General features: G+C 43.6%; 1 protein-coding gene across 1 annotated transcript; it reads left to right on the forward strand.

Moving 5' to 3' along the window:
* Nucleotides 1-7,620: 7,620 nt before the first annotated feature.
* PCSK1N (proprotein convertase subtilisin/kexin type 1 inhibitor) lies at nt 7,621-11,344 on the forward strand. Its single transcript, XM_081277908.1, has 3 exons — nt 7,621-7,818; nt 10,110-10,582; nt 11,008-11,344. The coding sequence occupies exons 1-3, from the start codon at nt 7,705-7,707 to the stop codon at nt 11,204-11,206; spliced, it is 786 nt and encodes a 261-aa protein (XP_081134034.1). The 5' UTR covers nt 7,621-7,704; the 3' UTR covers nt 11,207-11,344.
* The last annotated feature ends 260 nt before the right edge of the window (nt 11,345-11,604 follow it).

Here is an 11,604-nt window from a genome sequence, read left to right on the forward strand (position 1 = left end):
TAACTAAACATATACAAAAGGGTTCCCATATTTTTCTTATTGATTTCTGAAAGTACAAAGCTTTTATAATCTGTTTTTTTAACCTCTTGTCATTTCAGACATAAGCATATGTCATTTACCATCTTGGTATGTCTGTGAACTTACTGTATGAGATCTTTTCGTTAAACAGAAGTCATAATTTTTTGTTTGTTTTTAGGTGCATAATAGGAACAAAAAACAGAAATCATGAATTTTTTGCAATATTGGCAATTGAATAGAGAGTCCTCCTGTATGCTAGGTAAGTAAGCACTCTATCAATGTTCCCAGCCCAGAAATCATAAATTTTGATGCATTGTCACCCACATTCTTTTTTTTTTTTTTTGGTACCAGGAATTGAACTCAGGGGCACTCAACCACTGAGCCACATCCCCATCCCTATTTTGTACTTTATTTAGAGACAGGGCCTCACTGCTTAGCACCTCACCATTGCTGAGGCTGGCTTTGAACTCATGATCCTCGTGCCTCAGCCTCCTGAACCACTGGGATTACAGGCATGTGCCACCATACCTGGCTTGTCACGGACATTCTTTTTGTGATTGCTGCTTTTAAAGTTTTGTTTGAGCCAGGCATGGTGACACATGCCTGTAATCCCAGAGGCCCCAGAGGCTAAGGCAGGAGAATTCTAAGTTCAAAGCCAGTCTTAGCAATTTACTGAGACCCTATCTCAAAATAAATAAATAAATAAATAAATAAATAAATAAATAAATAAATAAATAAATAAATAAAAAAACAAAACATTGTGGGGATGTGTCTCAGTGGTTAACTACCAAGAAACAAAAAGTTTTGTCTGAGAACTCCTTCCCCATTCTTAAATTACATAGTATATTTTAGTCTATTGATTTGTATTTTTGTCCTTTTACATGAAGGGTATTTTTTTGGGAGAGGGAGGGTACCTGAGATTGAACTCAGGGATGGTTAACCACTGAGCCACATCCCGTGTCCCTGTTTTTGTATTTTATTTAGACACAGGGTCTCACTGAGTTGCTTTGCCCCTTGCTTTGCTGAAGCTGGCTTTGAACTCTTGATCTTCTTATCTCAGTCTCCTGAGCCACTGGGACTACAGGCATGTGCTACCATGCCTGGCTTACATTAAGGTCTTTAACTGACCTGGAGTTGTTTGTATATTATGTGAGGTAGGAATCAGCTTATTTCCCTCTACTTTTCCTAACATCTACCTTTCTTTAAAAAATATTTTTTTTAGTTGTAGATGGTCACAATATCTTTATTTATTTATTTTTATGTGGTGCCGAGTTTCAGAGCAAGGCAAATGATCTACCACTGAGCTATAACCCAAGTCCCAACATCTGCCTTTTTGATCCTGAAACATAAAGTAAAAAATCTACCTTTTTTCAGAATTGAGTTAGCTATTCACATACCTTCATTCTTTTATGTACATGTATTTTTTGTTCTTCACTTTAAGCAAACTACACTTTAATAAGTGACATTTCAAAGATTTGTGTATAAAATATTAATATAGTTGTATAAAATATTAATATATGTACTCTTCCTATAATGTCATAAAATATACACATCCACAGGAAATAAGAATTTAGTATAGATTTCTTATATCTGATTAATCATTACAGATAGTAAACAACAATCCATGTGTATGTTCATTCATTCAAAAATATTTATCTCCTAGTATGATTTGGGAATACAGCAATAATTACAACAGGTAAAAATCTCTTCCCTTCCTAGCCATCCCTGTAAGAATTGTCACTGATGGGCTGGGGCTGGGGCTCAGCAATAGAGTATTTGCCTGGCATGTGTGAGGCACTGGGTTTGATTCTCAGCACCACATATAAATAAATAAAGGTCTATCAACAACTAAAAAAAAAATTAAAAAAAAGAATTGTCACTGAGGAAAATGATCTCTTTTAATTATTAGTAATATTTCCATTATAGCTTCCTGAGAAAAGTATTGTCATGAATATATACACAGAACATTTCATTAGTCATAACAAGAAGTTGGAGACTTTATCCCTAAATATCCAGATAATAAACATTTAAAAATATTTTTTTGGTTGTTGATGGACCTTTATTTATTTAATAATTTATATGTAGTGCTGAGAGTCAAACCCAGTGCTTTGCACATGCTAGGCAAGCGCTCTGCCACTGAGCTACTAACCCAGACCCCTAGTAAACATTTTCTTAAGCTTTATAGGCCCTCTCCTTTTTTTAATGGGCACAATATCTTTATTTTGTTTATTTTTATGTGGTGCTGAGGATCGAACCCAGGGTCTCACAAGTATGAGGGAGCATTCTACCACTGAGCCATAACCCCAGCCCCTAGGCCCTCTCTTTTCTGTTGACACTACTCAACTTTGCTTTGTAGGATGAAAATAGCTATACACTGTCTTTGGATGGATGAACATGACTGTTTTCCAATATAACTTTATTTATGTATTTATTTATTTTTCCCTTTTTTATTTTTTAATTTCAAATTAATTAATTAATTTTAATTAGATATATATGAAAGTAGAATGCATTTTGATTCATCATATACAATTGCAGCACAACTTTTCATTTCTCTAGTTGTACACGATGTAGCGTTGCACTATATATGTAGTCATACATGTACCTAGAGTAATGATGTTCATCTCATTCCATCTTTTGTGCCCTCATGTCCCCTCCTGTCCCCTCCCTCCCCTTTGCCCAATCAAAGTTCCTCCATTTTTCCCATGCCCCCCCCCATTATGGATCAGAATCCACTTATCAGAGAGAACATTTGGCCTTTGGTTTCTTGGGATTGGCTTATTTCACTTAGCATGATATTCTCCAACTGGATGCATTTACCTGCAAATGCCATAATTTTATTCTTTTTTTAATGCTGAGTAATATTCAACCGTGTGTGTATATACCACAGTTTCTTTATCCATTCATCTATTGAAGGGCATCTAGGTTGGTTCCACAATTTAGCTATTGTGAATTGAGCTGCTATAAACAATGATGTGGCTGCATTACTATAGTATGCTAATTTTAAGTCCTTTGGGTATAGACTAAGGAGTGTGATAGGTGGGTTAAATGGTAGTTTTATGCATATATTTATGTAATTATTGAGATCTAAATAATCTACATAAAGTGCAACATTTTTTTTTTTTGTACCAGATATTTAACCCAGGGATGCTTAACCACTGGGTAGCATTCCCAATGCTTTTTAATTTTTTTGTTTGATACAGGGTCTATTTTTTTGCGGGGGGGGGGAGTTACCAGGGATTGAACTCAGGGGCACTCAATCACTGGACCACATCCCCAGCCCTATTTTGTATTTTATTTAGAGACAGGCTCTCACTGAGTTGCTTAGGGCCTTGCTGACTTGCTGAGGCTGGCTTTGAATCTGTGGACCTCCTGCCTTAGCCTCCCAAGTCACTGGAATTACAGGTATATGCTACTGTGCCCAGCTAAAGTTCAACATTTTAAAGTATGCAATATTATGGTTTTTAGCATATTTATGAAGTTGTACAGCTATCACCAGTATCTAACCAGAACATTTTCATCATCTCAAAACAACCCTGCGCTCATCAGCAGTCATTCTTCATTGTATTTCCCTCCCCTACCAAATCCTGGCAACCACTAATCAAATTTCTATCTCTATGGATTTGCTTATTCTGGACATTTCACATAAATAGAATCATGCCATGTGTGGCTTTTTGTGTTCTCCTTCTCCTCCTCCTCCTCCTCCTCCTCCTCCTCCTCCTCCTTCTTCTTTTTTGTACCAGAGATTGAACTCAGGGGTACTTGACCACTGAGCCACATCCCCAGCCCTATTTTGTATTTTATTTAGAGATACAGTCTCACTGAGTTGCTTAGCACCTCGCTTTTTCCTGAGGCTGGCTTTGAACACTCTATCCTCCTGCCTCAGCCTCCTGAACTGCTGGGATTACAGGCATATGCCATGGCACCTGGCTGTGTTTGTCTTCTTTAAGTATATTTCCAAGGATCATCCATGTTGTAGCATATATCAGTACTTTATTACTTTTTATGACCAAGTGATATTCCATTGTATGGCTATACCTCACTTTGTTTTGTTTCTGTTTTTGTAATACTTGGAATTGAATTCAGGGTCTTATGCATGCTAGGCATGAATTCTACTACTGAGCTACATCCCCAGCCCTTTTTGCTATTTTGTTTTAAGACAGTGTCTAAGTTGCTAAGACTCCCCTAGAACTTGTGATTCTCCTGCCTCAGGCTCCCAAGTTGCTGAAATTACAGACATGTGCCATTGTGCCCAGCCTCATTTTTTTCCATTTATTAATTCATGGATATTTGGGTTGCTTCCACTTTTTGGCTATTATTTATAGTGGTGCTTTGAACATTCATGTAAAAACTTTTGTGTGGACTCTTATATAGATTTTAAAATAAATTTTATTAACCTTAAAATATTCATCAAGCATTTAAATTGAGCATGTATTGAAGTTATATATTAATTTGAAAAGAAATTAAATCTTCATAATGTTATCAGGCACAGTTTTGTGTACCTATAGTCTTAGCTACTTGGGAGGCTGAACCAAGAGGAGTCCTTGAATTTGGGGCCAGCCTGGATAGCATATCATGACCTTGTCTCAAAATCTTTTTTTTTTTTTTTGGTCCTAGGGATTAAACATAGGTATGCTTAACCACTGAGCCACATCCCCAGCCATTTTTATTTATTTATTTTTAAAAATTTGCCACAGGGTCTTTTTAAGTTGCTTAGGGCCTAGCTAAATTTCTGAGGCTGGCTTTGAAATTGCAATTCTCCTGACTCAGCCTCTGATTTGCTGGGATTATATATTCACGCCCAGCCTCAGTTTTTTTCATAATATTTAATAGTCTTGAAATGTGTTTTCATTTATTCATATAATGTTTTATACATTTCAATGGAGTTTTAACCTTTTCTTCAGAGAGGATTATTTAGACTAGTTTTCTGTTGTTATATGACAATATTAACACAAATCCTAAAGCTTTTTTTAATATTTATTTATTTATTTATTAGTTATTGGCGGACACAACATCTTTGTTTGTATGTGGTGCTGGAGGATCGAACCCGAGCACGCTACCGCTTGAGCCACATCCCCAGCCCCCAAATCCTAAAGCTTTAAACAACCTTCTCGGCTAGGATTTGGCTCAGTGGTAGAGTACTAGCATGCTGAAGGCCCTGGGTTATATCACCAGCATCACAAAATATACAGTACATACAACAAACATCTCAGTTTTTGTGGTCAGGAACCAAGGTATGAGTTAGCTGGGTTTTCTGCTCAGGGTCTCACAAGCTGAAATCAAGATGTTAACTAGGGCTCCTGTGTCATCTGAGGTTTGACTTGGGGAAGGATCCACTTAGAAGCAGAATTCAGTTTCTTGCAGTAATAGAATTGAGGGCTTCAGGCTAGGTGGATGTCAGTTGGAGGCCATCTCAGCTCCTAGAGGCCAGCCTCTAGTCTTTCCTACTTAGGTTTCCCGTAGTGGCCACGTGCTTTATCAAAACCAGCAAGGGAGTATAAGTCCCTTATTTTAACCTCATTTTTAATTTAATTTAATTTTTTTTTTTTTTTTGGTATGGGGGATTGAACTCAGGGGTGCTTAACCACTTAGCCACATCCCCGGCCCTATTTTGTATTTTATTTAGAGACAGGGTCTCTCTGAGTTGCTTAGTGCCTCTCAGTTGCTGAGGCTGGCTTTGAACTTGCAGTCCTCCTGTCTCAGACTCCCAAGCCTCTGGGATTATAGGCATGCACCACCACACACAGCCAGGGCCAGTAGTCTAGAGGAACATCTAATCCTTTCTTGATTTTTAAATTTAATTTAATTTTACTTTTTTGTGGTGCTTGGGATTGAACCCAGGGCCTTGTGCATGCAAGGCAAGCACTCTACCAACTGAGCTATAATCCAGCCCTCAACCTTATTTTTTAATATAATCACCTCCAGGTGAGCACATACAGTTAGTCACAATTGGTCATGCACACATTCAACAGCAGGGGATTATGCAAAGACATGATCACCAGAAGGTGGTGAGCATGGGAGCCATTCCTAGGTGTATAATCATCAGGTCCCTAAAGGGATGTGGATAAGGATTTTCATTGTCTGTTGTTTGTGATACCCAAGACATGAAGACATGAATACAGAATCAATGAATTAGATAAATGTTCAATCATATGGCCACATCTTTCTCTTCTTTATTTATAATTTAAGCCATGTCATCATATTTTGTCTTAATTCCCAAACAAAATATATTTATTGTTTTATCTAATTCTAACATTCATTGTAACATTCTTTTCAGACAACAAAGCATAAAGGAGAAAGTACAAATCATTGATTATCTCCCCACCCAGAAATAACTACTGCCAATATTCTCAACATTTTTTCTTATGGAATATACATATATTTTATTAAAATCTTATTTCCTTTGATGTATCTTTTTTTTTAAAGAGAGAGAGAGAGAATTTTTTAATATTTATTTATTTTTTTTTTAGTTCTCCGCGGACACAACATCTTTGTTGGTATGTGGTGCTGAGGATCAAACCCGGGCCACACGCATGCCAGGCGAGTGCACTACCGCTTGAGCCACATCTCCAGCCCCTGATGTATCTTTTCTATTTTTAAAAATGTTTTTAGATGTCAATGGATCTTTTATTTATTTATTTAATTAACTAATTAATTAATTTTTATATGCAGTGCTGAGGATTGAACCCAGGGCCTCACAAATGCCAGGCAAGTGCTTACCACTGAGCCACAACTCCAGCCCTCTTTTCTATTTTGTGCTGAGGATTGAACCCAGAGACTTGCACATGCTAACTAAGCACGTGCCCCAACACTGAGCTAAACCCCCAGCCCCTGATGTATCATTTAAGTGGCTTGAAATTCTTTCTGGAATAATATATGGACACAAATTTATGTAGGTATCTATTTATAGAAAAACAAGCATATACTGACAGTAAATTAAGACAGAGGCAGGAGGATGTTGGAGAGATGAATACAGAAAATAGCCAGCTAAGGAGAGACAGATGGGGAGAGGAAGACAGCAATGGGAGCATAAAGACAGAAAGAAATGCAGAGAGCCATGGAGAGATTTAAAAAATACGGGTGAAGAGACAAGAAGAGGATGGAAAGGAGCATTTCTTGAGCTCCTACTGAATATCATTCTTATTAAACCTTAAAAGTCATCCTAATATTGGATTCACTAGAAACACTCTTATTGCAAGTCAGGGCTGAGCATGGAGAACTGAGCTGTCCAGGGTCACTCCACCTGGATGGAACCCATCTCTTTGTAAAAGGCCTGGCCCACAGGAGACAGCTCATAGCTGTTTACCCAGTAAACAAAGTCCATCTCCCCAAGAAGGCAGAGGTGGGGTCCAGCCCCCATTTCACTCCACTGAGTTAATTTTCCCTGTCTGCTAAGTCAACTGCATGGTCTGTTGCCCTAGCGACTGCCCTCCAACTGCCATGGTAACCGCCAGCACAGGTTCCAGCTCTCCACCTTGCCCCTTGGGTATTTCCATGGCGATGTGCGGGATACAGAAGCTGCCAGAGCCCTGAGGATGCGCGTGCGTAGAGTGGCAGGACCGGGTGGGCAGGAGGGGGCCTGGATCCTGGGCGTGCGCAGTCGCAGAGCACCGCAGCTGTGCCCCATAGCCCGGCGCTGCGCACTTGCCAGCCAGTTCGCCCGTCCGGAGCCCGGCTCGCAGGGGCAGCATGGCGGGGTCGCCACTGCTCCGCGGGCCGCGGGCCGGGGGCGTCGGCCTTTTGGTGGTGCTGCTGCTGGGCCTTCTTCTGTTGCCCCCCGCGCTTTGCGCGCGGCCGGTAAAGGTGCGACCCCAGTCCGGAGCGGGGTGGGGGTGGGGAGAAGGATGCTGCGGGCGATGGTCAGTGCCACATCCTTGCTTGAGCCAGCTCTAGGGATGTGAGGAGATCGTCAAGGGTGGTCCAGGCTCCAGCCGCTGGTACATGGGAAGGCCAGAATGACACACTAGAGACCAGATTGGGTCTCTGCGTGTGCGGGTGGCATTTTCCTGGGCTCTGCCAGCAGCCGCACCCTGCCCATCCCACCGCATAACAGGCCAGGCCTTGTGTTGTTCCGCCCTCAGAATGTGGCACTGGCATGGCACTAGGGAGAATTCTGGCAGGGTGTGCACGTATCAGCATGTGTGCATGAGATGTGATGACAGTGATGTGGGGGTGTTTTAATATGTGAATGTGTGTCCTTGGGTTTGACAGCTTCTGAGGGTCCTGCTAAGTTGCGTGATTGTGTAGCGTGTGTGATACTGGAGTTGCTTCTGGGACATTTTTTGTGGGTGTGTGGACCTGATTGCTTTCTCATTGACACCGTGTGTGTATGTATTTGTGATTCCTTATATGTGATGGCATGGCTTATGGGCGTGGTTTTCTGTGTGCTTGAGTGTGTCTGCATGATTTTGTTATTTCAGAGGAGTGGGCCCTGCCTCTTGGTGTGCACATTCCATCTTGGTTCTATTGAATTGAGTGCCTGAGATTTTGTAGTAATGTTCATGAGGCTGTTTCTTTCTGCTTTGTGGAGCTGTGTCATTGCGGAGAGAGGAGCCATGATGTCTCTGCTGCTTTGTGTCTTTAAGGGTGGTGCATGTCCTTGGACCTGTGTGGCTTGGAGAGTGTAACTGCATGAGCAAATGTAGATGTGAATGTGTGCTGTAATTTACATGTGGATGTAGTAGTGTTGGGTTGCAAATGTGACACCTCAAGGGTTGTCAGTTCATGCAGGGTGGGGGAGACTGTGATTACTGGTGAGTAATTCCCCTGGGGCTGAGGGGTGGTGGGCACCAACCAAGAGCTCTTGCAGCAGCTTCATCCTTTAGCTCTTTATGTCTGAATAAGGATGGAAGATTTTTAATATTATTAAATATTTTTATATTCAACAATATAGCTAACATATATGTAAAATTGTAAAGAATAATGATAAAATAACCCATTGCATACCCACGACACAGCTTAAGAAATAGAGTATGACCAATAATAGAAGCCCCTATGTGTCCCTCCCCTGGTGTCTTTATCCCCCTCATTCATTATCGTGTATTTTCTGTCCATTGATTCCTCATCACATATGTATATATCTCTAAACAATTTATTTTTTAGTTTTTCCTGCTTTGGTACATCATAAAAATGGAATAAAACTGGGCACCTGCCTCCTGGTAGTCACTAGGGGTCACTAGGAAGTCCTTGAGTGCCTGGTATTCTCAGACAGTCTGCAGTGGGATTCTGGAACTTGCCTTTTTATTTTTTCTTTATTTTCTTTTTCTTTTGGGTGCTAGGGGATTGAACTCAAGGCCTTGCACATGCTAGGCAAGTGGTATACCACTGAGCTACACCCCCCAGCCCAAACTTGCCTCTTTAAAAAGAAAAGTTGGCTCTACTTTGGTGCTGAGATTCATTCGTATGGAGGTGTGTAGTTATAATCCACTTAGTTTTTTTGCTGCATAATATTATGCCCTATCATGCATCTATATGCATTCTCAATAAGTCCGTGGACAATTGAGTTGTTTCCAGGTCTTTTATTTCTCCTCCCTTTCTCCTCCCCCCTCTGAGGATTAAGCCCAGGGGAGCTCCACCACTGAGCAACATACCCAGCCCCCCCTTTTTCTTTTTCTTTGTTCTAATATACCCAGCCCGTTTTGTTTTTTATTTTGAAATAGAATCTCACTAAGTTGCCTAGCCTCCACATTTATGCTATTACAAAGTGCTGTTGTCATGTTTCACAAACCCATGTCCAATAGGATATGTGTATATGTGCATATACACTTCTTTTTTGACGTTGCCAAATTGCTCTTCAAAATTATTTTGCCAATTTAATTCCCACTAGTATGAGATCCGGTCTCCAGCCGCCCCAAGGCAAGTTCTGAGAGTCAGGAAAGCAGAACTGGGAATGGGTCGAGGGGTCTGTGGTGGTCTTAAGTGTGTCTAGAGATATTTGGTAGGTCTCTTGTGGCCTTGGAGGTGTTTGTATTTGGGAGGACTCGTGGCTTGGTGGATATTTAAGGGTCCACGGAGCCCCCATCCCACCCCCGGGTGGAAGTCCCAGGCCTGATGGACGCTGAACAATATCTTCTCCCCAATTCATCTTCCTGCAGGAGCCCCGCAGCCTGAGTGCAGCTTCGCCGCCGATGACTGAGGCTGGCACTCCCCGCCGCTTCCGTCGGTCCGTGCCTAGAGGAGAGGCGGCGGGTGCGGTGCAGGAGCTGGCGCGGGCGCTGGCGCACCTGCTGGAAGCGGAGCGTCAGGAGCGGGCTCGGGCCGAGGCTCAGGAGGCTGAGGATCAGCAGGCGCGAGTTCTGGCGCAGCTGCTGCGCGTCTGGGGCTCTCCCCGTGCCTCTGACCCCCCACTCGGCCTGGACGACGATCCCGACGCGCCCGCCGCGCAGCTTGCCCGCGCTTTGCTTCGCGCTCGCCTTGACCCTGCCGCCCTCGCAGCCCAGCTTGTCCCCGCGCCGGCACCCGCCGCTGCATTTCGTCCCCGGCCTCCAGTCTATGACGACGGCCCCACTGGCCCGGATGCCGAGGACACTGCAGACGAGACACCTGAAGTGGACCCGGAGCTACTGAGGTGCTGGGCAAAGGGAGGGTTGGGATGGTCATCAGCCTCTTGGGAGAGCGGAGACTAGAGACTGTGGGGCCGCTTCATCCCGTGGAGGCGAGAACATCCAAATCCTGGGGATGGGCAAGGGTTCTGGTGTTCTAGGAGGGAGAACTGAGATCCTGAATGTGGGGCACAGATTGAATGGTAGGTTGACTTCGGGTCCTGGGGAGAGACCCTGATCACCTGTTTTCTGCCAGAAGAGGGAGGCTGGAAGTCATAGTTTCTGGTACGGGAGGGGAGGACCTCTTGTCTCCTGAAAGCTCTGGGCTGGGGACCCTTGGGTGAGGAGGGATCTGGCAGTCTGAGGTTACAGGGTCCCGCTGTCCGGGGTCCTGGGCCACAGCAGTGACAATTGCGGACACAGGCTCACTGCATTCCTCTTGGTCCTTAAGGTACTTGCTGGGGCGGATCCTCACTGGAAGCCCAGAGCCCGAGGCTGCGGCTGCTGTCCCGCGCCGCCTCCGCCGCGCGGCAGACCAAGATCTGGGCCCAGAGGCGCCGCCTGAGGGTGTACTGGGGGCACTGCTGCGCGTGAAACGCCTGGAGAACCCCCAGCCCCAGGCGCCTGCGCGCCGCCTCCTGCCGCCCTGAGCTCAGCCCACAACCTGTGTCTTGGAACCCAGGAGTACCCCAGCCACCTGGACACAGGACTCACCTGCCAGCACGTTGAGAGCAGCTTATTCCTCCAACCCCAAGATCCCCACCCTGGCCCTACAATAAACAGGATCTGAAGCAGTTGTTTGTCTGTGACTGGCAGTTGCTAGGGGCTTCCCCTAGACAGGGCAGAGGGACTCTTTCCCTGGGTCCTGCACTTTAGAGATGCTGCCTACTCAGTCTGTGCTTCTATGCAAACAGTGGCAGTATATATACAAAGATGGTTTTCATGTGTATTGTTTGCACTGAGGTGCAATCAATGTACCCAAAGCAGGGCCTGGTACACAGAGGGCTCCCCCAAATTTCTTTTTTTTTTGGGTACCAGGGATTGAACC

This window comes from Spermophilus citellus, assembly GCF_964194105.1.
Source record: "Spermophilus citellus genome assembly, chromosome: X".
Taxonomy (NCBI): Eukaryota; Metazoa; Chordata; class Mammalia; order Rodentia; family Sciuridae; genus Spermophilus; species Spermophilus citellus.

Coding starts and splice junctions, on each gene's coding strand:
- PCSK1N (XM_081277908.1), top strand. CDS start 7,705: ATGGCGGGGTCGCCACTGCTCCGCGGGCCGCGGGCCGGGGGCGTCGGC. Junction 7,819..10,109: donor TTTGCGCGCGGCCGGTAAAG/GTGCGACCCCAG, acceptor ATCTTCCTGCAG/GAGCCCCGCAGCCTGAGTGC. Junction 10,583..11,007: donor GTGGACCCGGAGCTACTGAG/GTGCTGGGCAAA, acceptor TTGGTCCTTAAG/GTACTTGCTGGGGCGGATCC.